Raw genomic sequence first — 18791 nt, 5'->3', positions numbered from 1 at the left:
GGCTTTGTACTTTACTTTGACATGTCTAGAAACGGCGATCGTCAGGGTCATTGGCGCAAGGTCACGCTCTAATAGCTAAACTAAAGTTAACGTTACATTCCCTTTTATTTCTTTTACTTGGTACCCCGAACCGGGCGAACGGAAAATACAAAAATATCAAATGTTTACCGATACAGAGGCCGAGCGCACTGTGTTTTGTCCAGATCAACACATTTTAGTCACGCAGTTGTCGGAATCACATGATGACAAAGTTCACGTATTGGCTTAGTGTAGCTTATCACTTCCATCCGCTGTTATATCAATTCAGTGGTTTGCATAATTGCATTAGCCAGACACAATATTCAGAGAAACCAACACTAAAACCTAGCCTCTTTTGAAAGTGTAATAAAACGGTTACTTAACCGAAAATAATTTCATCAGGTTGGTAGAATATAGGATATGGGAGATTCTTTATACACCACCAGGTATTGATCTCACCTGCTAACGTTTCGATGTCTCTCAGACATCTTCTTCAGAGCTTCTGAGTGGAGTACTGCTTCTCAACGTTACTGGTTAACGTTAACAGTGGTGCAAAGAGTGTCAAGATCTGCAGTAACTTCTTCCTAAAATGGGACTACTTTCACAGTGTTTTTTTATATATTTTATGTTGAACCCTCAACAATAGTCGTCTTTGAAGATGCTGATAGAATCTACGACAGTACAGTGAAATATAACATCGTGAAAATATAAGTTATAACTGTTAACGTTAAAACGGAGGGTGCTGCAACGCTGGAAGTTTGTAGTTTCACTCCGCGGTATTAAAGCGCCGCCTAGTGATGAAAGGTGGTACTTTAGCCAGAAATTGCTGAAATGGCGCCTGGTCCCGTCAAAGTCGTTGGATAGTCTTCACAATAAAGAGATGGAATTCACGTCCTTGTCAGGTACAGTACCTAATCAGACCTTGAACAGGAAAGATACCCGGTAAACGTAAATGTAAGCAAGGAGGTTTCTCTTTTGAAACCTCTTGATGTTTGGCGTGTTGATCATTGTTCTGGCCTCAGTGTGGCGATAACAGACTGAATCAAGGTGCATGACCATATTGTTATTGCCAAATAGGCAGTAAGAATATGGTCATGCTGATACACGGCACACAACGCAAAAGAACAAAACAACGATGCGAATGTCCCCTGGTTGCTGACGTTGATGTTTTGATCATTCACTGGGCGGCGGGGCAGGTATGTTGATCTTCCACTGGATCAAAAAGGGGGAAAGAAACATGTTGTAATTATCTATATCTAAAGCTAACTAATCCCTCGACCTAACACTGTAACTTGTCATAATATTCATGACCACTGAGTGTTTCTTCCCATGGTCAAATGTAAAACCCAACGGGACCAAAACATTGCTGCTAAATTGCGTTAAATGTCGCTAGCTGTAGTACTGTTATTCATTACTAGGCGGCGCTGTAATACCGTCTAGTCGTGATTAAGGACCAGTCGTTTGGGATATCAAGCAAGTCGTGGAAAAATTGCTACCAATTTTGTATGTGTATGTTCTAAATCTTTCAAAGCAAATACGCTTACTATTGCTCTGGCTCCATGTATAGTACATGACTATCTGCACAGCTTTACCGCCACATGGGCGGATTTACTTAATTGTTCCGTTTAACTAATGTGTCTAAATCTGTATTTGATGTCTTGACTCCTTGAACTTAATGTAATGGCAATAAATGTGTTTAAAAAAAGGCAAATCTACAAAGTGCAGTAGATACTGGGAATCCCGTATTTCGCTGCTCTTGATTTAATGGGATATACATAAAACGTTCACTACTACTGCATCAGTTTGCCTATCAGAGCTTAATCTGCAGGGCCAGTTCTGACTGCTGAATCTTACAATACCATTTATTGCCAAGCTGCAAAATCTGATTCATTCTGAGACTGGGGGAAAATTATATAAGCATTTTGGTACTTTAGCTTTAAACCCATGTGTGGACTTTATCTTCAGCACCAAGGACATCCCCTATTCAGAACCATGGACATAACCCCTATGGAAACTGTGCTGTTGTACAACAGATCCTGATATTTCGTTTCAAACCTCTACAGACAAACCCCATTGTGACACACTCAGTTCTGCAGGTATATTGTTCATCACCAGAGTTGACAGTCGTGCAAAGATTCTGGTCACACAATCGAAACAACATCACCATTACTTTACAGGCACATTTTATATCATTAACACATTATGGTGTTCATCAAGTTCACATTGTTACATTCAAGTAGCCTGGCCAGGTAAATCAGACTATACTACTGTGTACTAGCTACTGCTACTAGACTTGATACCATAAAGTACAGGTTCATTTCCAATGTATGGTTACAACAGGAAGGCATGTCCATACATTTGAAGCTTAACATTTCTATGAAGTGAGAAGATAAGTACAATGTTTTAATAAGAAATGGCAAGATACACATGTAGCTGATAACATTTTTTTCATAACTAAGGAAGTACATGTAACAGTTACATGTATTTCACTAACATTGAATTCATGTAAGTGGAGAAGAATTTCCTGTTGTTTGTATAACTGCTTATTCGGCCCTTTTACCAATTCATTGCACTCGGCTTGCCATCCCAGTCTTGTTGGTACATAACTGGATAATGGCAACCTTTCCATATCATTCCTCCCCACTATAGAACAACAATCTCTGGTAAAGATATGGAGATGTATAACAAGGCATAAAATGTAACGTAACATAACTGCGAAAGATATTGCAAATTTAACAATGGCGAATTTAACCAAAGAACAATTATTGTTGTTGCTATTTTTCGATACGAGGACACTACATACATGTAGATCATTATCAACTGTACATAGCTTATCGCTATCACAATTTCACCATGATTGTAATATGCCACATTTGGAATGCTAGCTACATGTAATGTTACCACCATCACTTTCAAATGATAACTGTTTCATGGGTGAGACAGCGTGATAAACGTTACTTAATCATCAGTGAGTGAGAGGTGATAATGTTTCACACAATACTGTGAAGAACACGTTTCCATCCAGGACATCAAGGAATGAATAATAATATTTGTTATACTACTGGATAAAGGTTTCTGCCATCCATCCTCAGTGATTTAAAGTAAATGTTTACCTTCAATCATTCAATGTTTACTGTCAAGAATATAAAGATTCTCTTCATCAGTACTTTCTCCATGTCAATTTCTAACGTTACTGTCATTCAGAAAAAGGAAATCCCTGAAGATATTTCCTGAAATTTTGCCAAACATAATCCGTGGTCTACAGGGGTGCCAAAGTATTCATACAAATTTTACGGAAATCATAAGAGTCTTACAGAATACAGTACATAGTCAAATTTTACGTAAAACATGAGTTTTACGGAATACATACAAATTTTACGGAATTCATATGGTCGACTAGTAAGAAACGTATAAATTTTATGGAATTCATATGATCATATGTTCATATGAATACTTATGCACTCTTGGTCTATGTAGGCATTTTTTTCACATCCACACATGAAAGAGCAATCAGTGTTTCAGTAGTACATGAGATGACAAATTTCCTCAGGGCTGATATCAGGCAGCCCATTAAAACTAGCTTCTCTCCAACATTGACTTCACGATGCTGATCATGCAGAAATAATGGGAATCCTATCTGATGTAGCCCCGCAGCAGTAAACATAATTACATTACATCAATCAAGGCAATGAAAAACAATAGTTGACTAATTCTTTTCAGATAACATTGTGCACGAACCCAAGACAATCTCTTATCTGCTAATGTTACAGTGGCAGGAAATCAGAGGATAAGGCTCCGACTGGAAATCATGGCAGATAAAATTGATCCTCTTCTCTGAAGTCTGACAAAATATTGAAAAAAAATATATATATAGTAGTTTTGAACTTGAACTTTGAGTTCACTTTTCCTCCACATTGTGGTCATGTGAAACAGTTGTCCAAACTAAGATGTTAAGTATAAAACAGATGATATTTGAAAGGGTTGCTACAAAATGTTGTTTTTCCTGTAAACATAACAAATAAGACATGTGATTTTTTGTTCAAGTCTATGACAGGAGTTGACAACAGCACAAAATAGAGTGACTTCACAATGCCAAACTCATTTGAAACTAAAATAATTTTGTTAACATTTATACAGTGTATTTAGGCTAACTGGTTTGTTTGCATATTGCTATCATAGCTGCCAGACTGGTAATATTTTTCTCAAAATAAATCACATATGGTGAGACAATTTCATTTGCAAACTTGATGTCTTTGTGACTGATAATATCAATTATTCTCACATGCTATATTGAATAATAGATTGTCTATATTCTTACCTAACATAGTATGACTTATACTAAACAAAGGAGTACACATCTTAGTGTACATTAAGGTAAACAATTTTGGAATGTCACATTGGCACTGTTCATACAGACAACAAAAAACCTTACACTTAGACATACACCCTTGACTTTGACATTGAACCTTTGTCTTTCCAGGAACACCTGTGTGCTGACTATACAATTGTCACACCTGATGAAACAGCTACAATATTGCGAGTTACACACAGTCTTCCCTTAAGTACATTCAATGGCAAGACGACATACTATTAGCACATTGAAACACCTGTAACAGTGTAACCACTTTATCTCAATCTTCTATTCATATTTTAAAAAATTCATACTATTTCATGACAAAAGACTGAATACTAACAAAACAATCATACAAGTTGGAATGTATTTCCTAATGCACTGAAAGTTGGCATAAAATCATCTAAAAACTATTACCTGATTTGAAACATATAAGACAGAACAAAATGAACAAATTGGTACGGCCTTAGAGATGCCATGGCTTTACTTTAACTGTTGGTTGTAGACCTTGATGAAGGTCCTCTCCTCTGTAAGTGTGCAGTTCAGCTCCATCTGTTTGAAGCTGTCTCCCCAGCTACAGTGGTCCGAGTCGCTGGCCTTGTAGAACTTACACTGGAGACACACCTTCAGCATGCCCAGCCCATCAAACTGTGGGAGACAGACACAAAGATAGATCATCTCATCAGCATACAAGGTACACTAATTTTCTCACCCAGTTTCAGAATAGTTGACAATGATGTCCTTAAATTCTGACCAATATCAAAATAATAGTGATTTTGCAATTATTTACATATGGAATATTTCAGGGCACATTGATGCAAACCCTGCAATGAAACATACATAAAATACAGTAACATGGTACATGTATGTAAAGTTTCCTGTTTGATTTGAAAGAAGATGTTACTTTGGACACAAGATAAGAAAGTGATATCTTACTTCAAAGATTTGCTATTTCAGATCCTAGATTACTGGTACTAGTTTATTCACAAATCTGAGTGTGAAATTTTTGGCGACGCCTCAGGGGCGAGCCAAATTTTTACTATATTGTGTGCAGATTGCAAGAATTCTAGGAATTGTACAGGAATGTGAAAGTCCATGGGACGATAACTCAAGAATGCCTGGATGTATTGTCTTCATATTTTGTAGGTGAGTAGGTCTGTGGGAGACCTTGTAATGATTGGATTTTTGGCCCCCTAGCAACTTTCTATGGTACTGCAGGGGAACTTTCACTTTTCAAATCTTGTCTTCTGAACATGCTATAGTCATGATTTTAAGTGGTGGATAGCTCTTTGTTAGGAAAATATGTCCTGTAGATTTGGACCCCCTAGCGGCTTTTTTGGGAACTGCAGCAGCTGATTTTGACTCAAACTTTGAAAGAGAATAACGCAAGAAGGGGATGACGGATCATCATAATTTTTGGTGTGTAGACAGCTTAAGTGATGATTTACATAATCATATGCCAATTATGCAAATCAATATCTGATTTGGATAATTAATGAGGACAGTTAATAAATCAGCTGCATTCTATTATAGGACTATCAAACACATGACATATGTAACTGAGAAAGAGATAAATATCGATAGATATCAATTATGCAAATTGATACTTAATTTGCATAATTAATGACAAAATACTATAAATCTATAGTAGTAAATGATGGGGATTTCATTTTTGCACCATTTGGAAGTTAAGTAAATGTGGCCACTATTAGACATAAATCTTGCATAGAGGGCCTCATTTACATAATTTATGAGGAAATGGTACGATATCTTTTTTGTGAAAACAAGATTTTCATACATTGGACAACTTGTGTTATTTTGGTAAATAAGGTGATCGACTGATATGATTTATGCGAGGTCCTTATTTGCATGTGGGCTAAAAATGAAAACGTTAACAGAGACCACCGTCGCCATGGCAACATCTTTTTATGTTGCCAATCTTGTTATACATGTAAAAATTCTTCACAGTCTCTCACTTCTGAAAGAAAAGATAACCCAAGAAAATCTTTGCTGTAACTGTAAACAATATATGCACAATCTATCACTGTGTTAGACAATTGGGGTTCAATCATTAACCTATTAACTAGAAGCTTTGACATTTAACTTGACTGATAAACATTTCACACCTTAACCTTTCAAAATGGCCTGACATTTTCAGCGATAGACTAGATAACAGATTCAGGGCTCCATCACTTGCAGATACAGCCCTGCATACAAAATTGGTTATGAATGTTGCAATAAATGCGGAGAACATTTCAGATATTGGATAGCTGAAACACAAAGTTGGCTCTTCAATCTAGACAATCGTGAATAGAAATGTGGTTTCTTTGCCTAAGGCCATAGCAAGTTGATTTTATGTTTGACATTGATGCACCCATCAATTTGAAAAACAAAAATCTTTCAGGTGCTAAGCGTAAGTCATATAATCTAGGCTTCTTCTTTTTTGTTTTGTGTGCAATAGATATCAATAATTGTACCCTCACCCTGCATCTTAAAAAATACTGTACATTGCAATCTTTCATGGTAACTTGTTTGATAGATTTTTTGTGGCGTGGAACATTTTGCCAGTCTGTGTTTCAGAGATAAGGCCAGGGGGAAGTTCTTCTGACCTTGAAATGATATCCTATTGGCAACAGACTGGGGAACACGGGTAATGTGCTTAGTCAGGACTACTTGGAGCAGAAGTCTTGCTGAGTCAGAAATGATTCATCCACCCTACCATTCCTCCTGAACATGGTACTTGTAGTTTGCTGTGATGACTATGATAGAATCATGACTCAGAAAAGGTCATACCAGTACAACGTGATACAAGGCAATGGGTGTCAGGTTTCACTTGCGTTAGAAATTAGAATGCTAAGTGTGGTTCTGATTGCCATGACTCGCAGTGCCACCTGGGTCCACAAACTAACAAGGATGTGCCTACACATAGAACATGGTAGGGAAGAGCAGCAAAAACATTACAATAGCATGGTTATAAAAGACACAGGTGGCATTACCAATGTTCAGACCTTCAACCTGCTTTATTTTATACAGGAAGGTAGAACAAGTTTCCCCCTATCATGATCAAACCATGGCATTTCTCCTACAAGTCTTTTCGTACCTCCATGACGAAGGGCACATCTTGTCTGGACCCCTTCTTGCTGACACTAGTCCCTGCTGTAGACCAGACGGTGGTGTATCTGACACTGTGGGGGTCTCGAGTCTGCTCCTTCAGCTGGAGGGGGGTGGTGCCTAAGGAGGTGGCTCTGTGCGGAGAGTTGCAACAGTTAGGAATACTACTAGAAAAACACACCTCCAGGCATGCCAGAGGTACCTGTCCATCTGTAACTGTGTTACTGTACTAACAGAATAGACAGTATCTAAAACTTGAGACCCAGACGTAATTTTGAACATCATAGCTGTATTATATATTGGCATCTGTACAACAACCCTCCTGTGTGGTAAGGCACTGGCCTGGGCTAACAAAATACCATACAGGTGTCTATCTATTTGGGCTATCTATATGTGTCGTAACATAAGCATAAAAAGGATTTTGTCATGGTATGCTTTTTTCCCTTACATGTATACAGTATAGGCTGGTCATACAAATGTACATTTAAAAAATTGTCAAAAATACATGATCCGAAATCAATTGATTTTATCACACTCAAAGTATGTTCTGGACTCAAAAATTCAATGCAGCATACTGATGGCTCTCTGCTCTCAAACACTGAGCTATGGTCTGCTCTTCTCATGGGCGTGTAAATGTTCTGATGATTAAGAGCATGTTACAGAAACTCAGGAAAATCGTGATTCATGGTTTACTTCTTGGGACAAATCCTTGATACAAACCATCACCCCATAAAACATTTCCATGATAGTAAACAAGAGACTGATAAACATGCAGACCATCACCCAGCCACCACCCATCGTTTTTCCCATTTTCCCACTGACGTCATAGGCAGCATGTTACCATGGCAACTAACCTCATGAATCCATCACTCTGTCCTATACACTTCAGATAAGCAGGGTTCCAACCATTAGTGTTTAGGCACAGGCTAATGATGCAGGGTCAGTAAAGTCTCATTACTGTGGGGTCATTAAGTCTTAGTCTTAGGCTGTCTTGTGATGTCATTGCTCCATCTACAGACTTCTGAACTGTCGCCTCCATCTTGGCATTATGCAAAACATGCCTTTTTAAGATGGAATTGACAGGAAGGGGCAAGAAAATCTTCAAGAACAAAGTGTGTGCCTTTCATTTCTGAACTGGAATCCGGTCCAACAGTATTTTCTTAATAAGGATAGCTCTTTTGACTCAAACACAGGCTTCAAACATCCATGGCAGTTCATTTGATACTGACGATTTTCTCATCTGCCCACATGCAAAAAAGTGATGAGATGACAATGTAGCATCAATGTGTCATTTCAAGGTCACCCTTGCTAAACTCATCCAGTTAATGAAAATGTTGTCTGTGTCTCGTGATATGTCCCAGAAGACCACTACCAGCTGAGACCAGCTGAAATGGGCGTGTATATTCCTGATTAAATTATAAAAGCCCTCAACAGGAATACAGAACAAAGGGGACTCAGATTTTGATAACATGTCCAAAATTCTTCTGACAGATCAGATTGTAACAAAACATAGCGACAAATGTCTCTAACATTCAGCAATGAGAATTTAAACATTACATATATATTTCCTGTGTTCCTGGCTTTCATTCCACCCCCACCTGTATCATCAGTGAACTGTCCCCAAGTGCATATGCAGGTTTGGAACTGCTGCATTTCAATCAAAAATGCATTGGCAATCAAAAGACCATGTAAGAGCTTATTTCAATCCACTTTTATAAATAATGATATAATCATAAACCAAAATATTATAATAAATCTGATAGCATTTTGCAGCTGATGCACAATTCCATAAACATGAATATTTGTAATGATGGCAGGTTAAGGCATTGTGGGTGGGGCACCCCTAACTACACAGGTCAGGTAGGGGTGACTTAACAATGCTAATGAGTACATCCATGACAACAAAGGGAGAAAGGGTCACAACGAACATTGGGAACAAACAGATGATACAAATACTCACATGGTCAATTATCTAAACCATGTTTTCATCCATTGGTTTCACTGATTGCTTATGAAATAATCAAGAAGAATATAGCATTGAATTATGATGACTATCACGTTTATACATTAAGTAGTCCCAGAAAAAAAGTCTACAGGCAAGATGGCAAGCAGTGGAAGGTCAGCACACGTATCATACTGCCCTCACGTTCGTACTTTTCTGGAAAATACCAAGAGTAACTGGAAAATGCCCCTGCTCGGGCAATCAGCAAAGAACCATTATAACGTTAGTCACGGAACTGAATCAAGGCGAATCTAGTGAGGAAAATGAAATAATTGGACAGTACCAACGGTTGCAAGAGCCCACAAATGTCCCCAGGGAATAAGACACACAGAAAACAGAATTGAAAGAAAGTGCATTCAACGATATCGGTTATACACGCATTTCACAATAATCAACAACAGCTGTAACTGTCACAATACATGTATGTCGGTTAGCTATAACGTTACAGTTCTGAACCTTTGATGAATGATCATGTGTGATTTGTGAATCAGACGTACTTGGGGTATAACGAAGGCTTGATCTCGATGTCCAGTCGATATTGTACGTCTGCCTGCAGCTTGATGGTCCTCTCACTTGTCTTGAACCTGCCTCCGTCGATCTTGAAGAACACAGGCGACCCGTCGTCCTCCCGCCGGATAGAAACGGTCACCTTGAAGATGAAATCAGAACCCATGTCTTCGACTCGTAACGTTACAGTACTTACTTACACCTCTGCGCTTCTCCTGCAATATGTCTCGGTCATCTGCCGCCCAACGTCGCGCTTGGAATGTTCAAACCCACCGTACCACCTATCTCCATATCACACGCCTACGAACCCCGCCATAATTCGGACCATACTGTTATAATGCACTGCCCCAAGGATAACACGAAAAGCGAAAGTGACCCGCATGTGATGTTCACTTCCGGATCACTGGGATGATGTCACGTTTTGCGGCATCCTGACGTCACAAATTTCTTGTAAAGCCTGGAGGAGGAGGGATGAGACAGATGGATCGAGCTGTGGAGAGGGTGTGTCTGGAGGGATTATAACTGAACTGGGAGATTTCTAGGTTGTTTGAATGACTTGCATGAAAGTATCGCCTGAAAGTATCGAAATTCCACTTTCGTCGCAAGGTATAGATGAAATTTGAATAAAAAGGAAACAAATATGAAATATTCATATCACATAAATAATTCCGTTTTCGTCAGTGAAGCAATGTTCTCATGGTAGTTTGAGGCAATATCCCTACATGTACATATCACAGCATGAAGGGGGTAGAAACCAGCATTTAACGTTACAGACAGTGCGCGAGTCAAAGCATGGAGAGTCATTACGGGCTAAATGTTGCAGAACTACTGAGTGGAACCTAAAGGCGCGCACTATAAATCAGAAAACGCATTTTGTTTCATACGCGTAGCTTTGTCCATTAGATGTAAACAAAACAGAAACAGACTTTTAGGCGTGATCAGTGATGTACAAAATGTTGCAGCGAATGTGAATGAATATATTTTACGTCTCACGGCGTAGAAATAACAAATTGAGCCCGGTCAGTATCATGTTACAGGATGGCGGGGTTACATGTTGTGGTGTTTTCCATATGTTTTAGTTTCCGTGCACGGCTTATGATATCATCATGGAATATAGTCTCTACAAGACTCCATGGTCATGATCCAACACGTCGGGGTAGCAAATGGTGGTCCTCTGGGCGGCTAAATTCTCTGGCAAATCGGTTTGACCAATTTCTACTATTCCAGCGGCCAGCTACCCACCGAGTCTGGTGGAGACTGTATGAAAGGAACGCCGATACTATAACCTGCATAATAACCTGAATAACATTATATGCCTCGCATGTTTGCTTGTAGATCAGAAAGGGTATTATTGATGGGGGTTAGACTCTTTGTCAGTTTATTCTGAAACAAGCATGTTTTCTTATTACAGTGTGACACGTATTCAAGGTTAGAAAGCCGCTTTAACATGATGAACGAGCTGAAATGCACGTCATTGGTGTGCACATATGGTATTGATTAGCAATAGGTACAAAAGCCTGAGCTATGGACTGATGAATGAATGTATTCTTGTAAGGTAGTGACAGTTTATAATAAATATCAGCACAGGTCAGCAGTGTTTGAAAGCATCACAAAACACTTATGATACACACAACAGTGGATTATGTAACATAACACCAATCATAGACGACTGTTTCAACTCTCTTCTGTCACTCAGATTAACAATAGATCAACAGGATTTCTTGAAGAGCATGATGTTATTTCAGGAACATGGAATGACAATCAGTCTATTGACCTTGCGAATGTAAAACGAAATCGTTGAAGGACACAGTACGCTAGAGTGCTCACAACTCCAACACTTCGATCGACAACATCGCCATGAGAGCTCTGGAGGGCACTTGGCGTAAAACATAGGTAGGCACCCTTTTATGTACAGTCTTGGCGTTTTCACAACATGCCCGACTCAATCATACACTTGGTCACGCAATAGTGAAGCCTAGCAGTGAGAAAATATTACATTACGGGGCCCTGAAGCTGTGAAATCATCCTGTGTGTTCCAATGGTGCGTTCATGATCCTCATCATTGCGGAATAATTCGTGACCACCGTGATGTAATCCTCAAATGGATACCACCATTAAGTTTAGGTAGGAAGCAATTCCGGAGTCCATGAATGCGTATCTGGACAGGTTTTCCAAATCTTACACACTTACTTGAAGACATTTTTGTTCCAAACCGATCATGCATGACGCAGCTGACGACAACGTTTAAAGCATGCCTTAATTAGAAAAAAACATCGAAGCAGTTTTCTCAATGTTGAAAGGTGATTATAGTTCAGTACTGCGAGTCTAAGCTGGTTACATTAGCTGATTGGGTTATTTTCTACCCTCGTTTGTTTGAAAAAAAGAATGCTTGATTCAAGATATGAATGGAATTTTCCAGACTGCTTTGTCCAACACCTTGTGTTCGAAATAATTTACGATAGCATTAGTTTTCTTTACTATCACTAAAAAGTCAATGAAGCTTCATGCAACAGCAGTCCGGATCCAACACGGTGTGTCGGCTGACAGTGTTAAGGTTGGAATCATGAGGTAGGTAGGTCCTTGGGAACACTCAGGCCCGTGTGAATCGTCAGCTTCCCCTGACCGACATAGAACAGCGGGTACGTAGGCTTCTCGAACTGTGCGTGGAACGCGTACAAGAACAATTTTCTCTCCCCAGAGTTCGCCGAGAAAAAGGCCAGGTAGCCTAAGTCATAGTCCTGGTGTACACCGATTTTCCGGATCCCGTCGATTCTACTCCTGTAGAAGGGTGAAAACACCAGGACCCGCTTGTGGTAGTGCATGGCGGTGAACCTGTTCGGGTAGCCCAGGCACAGCACCCAGGAGTTCTTGTCCTCGCCAGCGGCGGCAGGGGCTCCGTCTGCCGTCTTGTAACAGATGCCGATGCGGTAGTCCAGGCTCCTGTTCACGGTAACCTCCCAGTAGTGCTTGCCGGTTGTGACGGGCAGGTTGCCAATGACAGTGTGCAGGCCGCGCCGTGACCCCACAGGCTCGGGGATGTGCTCCCGGTACTCCACCTGTTTGCCACTGTTCAGTATTCGCAGCTTCTTGCTGGCCGTCTTTGGGTCCAGCTTGAAAGGGACCATCGGTTTTAACCTGAAACAAAGGCCAAAATTATGCATTGAATGGACTTTGTCTTTATTTGAATCCACAATCACATTGAGATTTCAGTTAGCTATTCTACTTGTGCTGCTATGTCTTCCTCCAGTATAGATCAGTTCAGGATAGTCTTGTTCTTCGTTACCAATCTGATGAATGTATATAATACTCATCAAAATTTTTTCACCTCGTCATGTGCTGATCTAGGGACAGTCCTCCATTACAGCTGGAGAAGGTAATCCTCTCTGCCACTCTCTGTTGCTCGGACAGGTCTAACTTCAGGTGGTCAAACGACGCCAGGTCGGCTGGATTCTGCCTCAGTCGGCTGCATGCAAAACGTAAAAGAATTGATTTTCGACAATCATGGGCCATGTGGGGGAGGGGCACTCAGCACTGACTGACACACCACCGAGTGAAGAATTAGAAAGCATTGTAAAAGCTCATTGAGAGAGATGTTTTAGTAGTCTATAGGAAAATAATCATATGAACTGTCACTTTGTATAGCTCTTTTGCTTTATTGTAATCATTTCAGTAGCAGGTAGTCAATTCTACAGACCTCTAAACAACTTACCTTCTCAAGCCGGTTTCGATCGATCCGACCACCTGTAAAGAGGACATAAAATTACGTGAGGTCAAGGATAAAATGATATTCAATGTGACCATCTAATAGGAAATCAAAAGAAATTTAGACATTCAGGGAAGAAGAGTTATTATATTCTAAGTAACATACAAATGAAACAGCCCTCAACGTTATATTACGCTCAACATTGCCATGCATTTTGGAGTCATTGTACCCCTGGTGAGGGAAAGTACAGTGAGATAAACTAGGGAACCTCGCAATGTAAGTATTACCTCCAGAATTTCCACTGAGTCCTCCTTGCAGAGAGCCCGGTCTATGAGGCCGACCTCCTGACCACAGAGCGTCATCTGTTCCTGGATGTACTCCTCCTTGGCCTGTTTGTCCTTGTCCAGCCGACGAAACAACATCTGCTGTCGTCTGTCTATGGTCGACATCAGTCCCAGGATCTCTGATTCAATCCTCACCTTAGCTTCTCTGCATTTTTCCTGGATAGAATATTGATGGTTTTGAGTGACGACATAACGTTAGGGCAGAAAGGAAGACGAACGGCTCGGGATAATCCGCCATTGACATTGTTTGTCTGCGGATCGATAACCACCTGCTTAATCTGCATCCTCTCCAGCCGTTCGGCTCCTCATCAAAGACTATCAGACTGTTGAGTAAGAAGGGGTCAAACAGTTCCGAGTGGCTAAAGCGCGTTCAAGCTGTGAAACGGAGGATCACGGGGTTTCCAAGTATAGCTGTAATCGTTTCTGTTTTGCATCGAAACACTTTTGGTCAATGCACATAATAGATTATCATAAGATTTAAAAGTATATATCCTGTAAAAAAAAGATAAAGAGGGAACATTGCGGATTTGATCCCCCTGCCCATAATCACTGTATGCAATCCATGATAACAACTGTTGACCTGAATTGAATATTAAGCCAAAACAACTCCACATATATTTCGCAACACACGACTTCTGTACTTTTAACCTACTTTCAGAATGTCTCCCCTTTCTTTTATTGTCAGCTTGAAGCTAACGTCTACTCTACTGTTTGCTCAACTGCTTTTGCCAGACTCGCCGTTACCTATATTCAAACTCTTGCTCCTGACTTATGTAATGGGAGGCACCAATTACAACACCATGCACCACTGCGTTTTCCATGAACGTAAGTTCTTCTCTGCCTCTGTGTAATTCTTGCTGAGGAAACCACTCAGTGAGTGTCCCAAAGTGTTGCTGTTCAGTGTGTACAGATCAATTGCAAGCACATGTAGCTGTTTTACATACCTCCACCGCCCCTAACTGCTGAGACGATTTCTCCACCATCTCACTCAGAGCGTTCCGCCTGGTTAACAGCCTTTCCTGGGTGCAGAAATAGAGCAAGTGTAAATGTCTCAACTCTCTAGTACGTCCAGCTGCCTTCCTGTAGGATGTAACTCAACGCTTTCTTTTAACACTTCCAAGTGTGTGACTCCTGCATATAACCTCCTTGAAAGATGGCGGCTGTTGTTTCGAGAAGGCCCAAAAGACGAATGGCAACAATCGTGCTACACTTGCCATAATTGGAATCTTTGTCAATAAACGATAGTATACGAAATATCGAGACAAATTTGTGTGTCTCTGTCACATAATACTATCTTTATTTTTCTTCAAACGTCCTTACCTTTTTCTTCTTGGCCGCTGTGCTTACAGGCTCTACGTTGTGATCCTTGTGCGCTGCCAGGGCACACTTGTAACACATACATTCCTTACACGTCTCGCAGTACAGTGCTAGCTCCAGGCTGTCCTCACGGTGTCTGGCGCATGTTTTCCGTACGGAGGGCAGTTTGACGTGTATCCCGTTCATGGGACGGCCCTTCTCCTCTCGGTACCGCCGAACCCGCTGCTTCAGGCTGTCCATGTTGACGTCAATTTCGGGAAGGGTGACGCTCTTCTCCAGAACATCACGATGGTAGGGCGTAAACCGGTCGACATCAGGGGAGCCATCTGATGGGTCTACTGTCTCCAAATCCTCCGGAAAGTCCTGGGAGGTGGAGAGGGCGACACGGGTGTCAGGTGTATGCGGCCTACACTCCTCTTCGGCGTGTTCCGACTGCTTTCTTGACGTTGACTTACTTCGGCTCCTTCTTCTAGATTCTATCGACTTTGACGACATTTCTTCACACCTCTTGGACAGGTACTAGTGCAGTAGTGGAGCTGACAGTACACGGTCTCAACATGGTCGCCACGCTGCCATGGTTTTCCCGACAGTTCCTTACTGCGAGTATGCTGACAAATATTTGATCCTTAGTATCGAATTTCAAGTAGGTGACGCGGCCCGACAACAAAATGACTGTGTAGTTACCATAGTAAGAAGTGCCTGTGAAGTGCCCTGGAGAGTGTGTTGTCCTTGTTTCCGAAGTTGCATGAAATGCTCCCCTGCGCAGCGCAGCTCTGTTTTGTCGCTACCTGAGCCGGTCCTGTCACGTAGCGATGTTTGGACCAAACAAACGGACAATCGTTAGTCATCGAACGGACATCCGGCAGTAGGTCGGCGTCTAACAGGGGTTAAGAACCGTACGGGGGACACTTTATGGATTGTACCTGAGAGTCACAGTGGATGTTGGCCGTAGTTCCCAACGCTATTGATTTGTTGTATTCCCTGAACTCTCTTCACCTTTTACCATTAACACGATGTTGTCTCCATTCGGTTTGTCCTCTGATTTCAAATTTAGCAAGACGCCAGACGCTTATTTTCTATTCATAAAATTGGAATTTGAACGGATTACATCATGAATACATTTATTTTTTCTAATTTAAATGCCTTTCGGCGTTTGACTTTTGTATCTCGTGCTTCTGCCAAATCAGCATATGACGGCATTTTGCAATGTATGTCAATAAAGTTTAAAGTCAGAGTAGAACACACGAGTTTGTTTCTCATCTTATTTTATTTTCATGTCATGATTATGCCATTGTTCTGCAAAGACAGTCCTGTTTTGTTAGTCCAAGTTTGCATGTATTTCAGGGTTAGTCGAGTACATGTACAATTTATTACTCAAGGCAGAAGCCTGCCATTTGGACGTGACGTAACCCTTCCGGGATGGCAACCAGCGCTCGTGGGATTGGGCTTGCAACATAAGACCAATTAACTTCTTCGTCGTACATTCTGTCTATATAACATATGCTTATGCATGAGGGTGATTCTGTAATGTATGTGCTATAATACATGTATGATGTTGGGTCTTATTAGTTCAGAACCTAAATCTGTCTGAACTAATGGAGCCATGCGCAAATAATATAGGACACTCGTACTGGGTTAATCATCTGAAGGTTAATCTAGGTGATGGAGTAATATTCCTGTTATTCAGTGATAAGCGTTTCCATTTATGTACACATATTCTTCTGAAACATACATATCCATGATGTAAGCAAATATACAACTCGAACTTCATGCAAATCAATGCATTTCAAATTTTTTTCATGCTGGGTATATTATCTTAATCAACGCATGATCTTTTTAGAATTTTCATTTCGCATTTTAGTCATCCCCTTTTCCCGGAACCTTTGTATTTCTTTTTCATAATTCTGGCATATCGTTAATTCAATCCAATCACATTTGTTAATGTTTTTGTCAATCGTGGACCCCTTTGATTAAAGTGACCGGGTGGCGCTGATCAGAGTTAGAATGATGAGTAAGATTTGAAGAAATGAACAAATGCATTGATTCCGGAGACGTAACTTCAAAATATGCATGAATTAGAAAAAGTAAATATACATTAGGAAATATGCATAAATCAAAAGACGTATGCACAACGTGATGGAAACCTGCATCAATTCCAAAATGTGAGAATGCTAGAAGTTTCCGAATCTGCATGAATCATACATATAGCTAGGCAGATATCAGTACAACTGCAAGCAAGAAGATTTGATCTTAATGAAATTTACTACCTACTACCTAGCACTGAAAACAGGTAAAGTCATGGCAGTGTCTTTTCTGTTCCATTTGCAGATATTGCTTGTAATACATCGATAGTTCCTTAGTTGACGTGTCCTTTGTCGTGTCCAAACATGAGTAGCTGTGAAGAGGAATGTACGGCTGGGAGTCCATCGGGTCCACCTCAGCGCCAGGCGTGAGAGTTCTACCCAGGGATGAGAAGTTGTACCGCCTGTTCCACCTACTGCGGCATGTCGTCACCGTCTGTCAGGGAGGAGAGATAGCAGACTTCAGCTTCAACTGATGTTTAGCTAATTTAAAATCACAAAAGGTATCATAGAAAAGAACACACAATTCTGTATGATGTCATACACATTACGGTTATCAAGATCTGAGTGTCTTGTCATGCCAAAGGATAATGTTCCACAGTTTACATATACAGTACGCAACCTGGGTTGGGTTTACCGACACATGATAAGCCTTTCAACTACGCATACGTTCCGGCTGTTTCGGTGCCTATCATTGAGAGTATCTGTGTCTATGTATATCTGAAGTAGAGTATAGAGTAGATGGAGATTTGCTGTCCGCTTTTTATATATCAAATAATGAGTTAGATATAAATTAATTTATCTAACGATGACATAAAAATTACTAGGTAGAACATACACCGTATACTACATGGTACTATTGAATGCACCGTTCACATTTCCTGATTTCTTTAGTTAAACCACAGACCTTTGGTTTTGTAGCACGCGAAGCCAGTCATTTAGCTGACATTAAAGACATTCACGTCGACCATAATGAAATATGAGTGCGTGACGTTTCCAGCCCCGTGTGGTTACCTTGCCTGTGTCGTGTCAGTCCCTCTAGTGGACCCAGATCATCAACACCACCAGCACCATGAACACGGTGCCGAGCATTCCGAGCAGAACCACCTCAAGGTTCTTTCTTGTTTCCTCTGCGCTTGCCGACGCCATGTGTCTGTCCCGATGAGATACAAGCTATTCAAGAGCCTGCCAGATGCGTGTCTCTCGTTAACCTTTACCAGGAGTGTCTGTCTGACAGTTGAACTATAAAGGAATGGGGTGCGCCCAAACTGGGCCTGTGATATTTTCAACACCCCACCCACCCATACGTGTGAACTAGGGCATAAGTGCGTGTTTAATTGCGTATGACACAATTGTT

The 18791-nt window shown here is 40.7% G+C and overlaps 2 protein-coding genes and 1 long non-coding RNA gene across 3 annotated transcripts; all 3 read right to left on the bottom strand.

Moving 5' to 3' along the window:
* Nucleotides 1–4703: 4703 nt before the first annotated feature.
* Nucleotides 4704–10274, bottom strand: LOC136432932 (CB1 cannabinoid receptor-interacting protein 1-like). The gene is made up of 3 exons (XM_066424589.1): nucleotides 9980–10274; nucleotides 7470–7614; nucleotides 4704–5017 (listed from the first exon to the last, which is right to left on the bottom strand). The coding sequence occupies exons 1-3, from the start codon at nucleotides 10153–10155 to the stop codon at nucleotides 4853–4855; spliced, it is 486 nt and encodes a 161-aa protein (XP_066280686.1). The 5' UTR covers nucleotides 10156–10274; the 3' UTR covers nucleotides 4704–4852.
* A 934-nt stretch (nucleotides 10275–11208) lies between these two features.
* LOC136432931 (E3 ubiquitin-protein ligase Midline-1-like) lies at nucleotides 11209–16085 on the bottom strand. The gene is made up of 6 exons (XM_066424588.1): nucleotides 15357–16085; nucleotides 14981–15055; nucleotides 13980–14192; nucleotides 13699–13730; nucleotides 13315–13452; nucleotides 11209–13124 (listed from the first exon to the last, which is right to left on the bottom strand). Exons 1-6 carry the CDS (start codon nucleotides 15846–15848, stop codon nucleotides 12551–12553), a joined length of 1524 nt encoding a protein of 507 aa, XP_066280685.1. The 5' UTR covers nucleotides 15849–16085; the 3' UTR covers nucleotides 11209–12550.
* Nucleotides 16086–16601: 516 nt separating this feature from the next.
* On the bottom strand, nucleotides 16602–18714 carry LOC136432930 (uncharacterized). The gene is made up of 2 exons (XR_010755582.1): nucleotides 18449–18714; nucleotides 16602–17870 (listed from the first exon to the last, which is right to left on the bottom strand). It is a non-coding gene; the product is annotated as an uncharacterized lncRNA (long non-coding RNA).
* Nucleotides 18715–18791: the final 77 nt, after the last annotated feature.

Source organism: Branchiostoma lanceolatum, chromosome 4, assembly GCF_035083965.1.
Source record: "Branchiostoma lanceolatum isolate klBraLanc5 chromosome 4, klBraLanc5.hap2, whole genome shotgun sequence".
NCBI lineage: Eukaryota > Metazoa > Chordata > Leptocardii > Amphioxiformes > Branchiostomatidae > Branchiostoma > Branchiostoma lanceolatum.
Note: the sequence above shows the minus strand (reverse complement) of the source record. Positions and strands in the feature narration are given on the sequence as shown.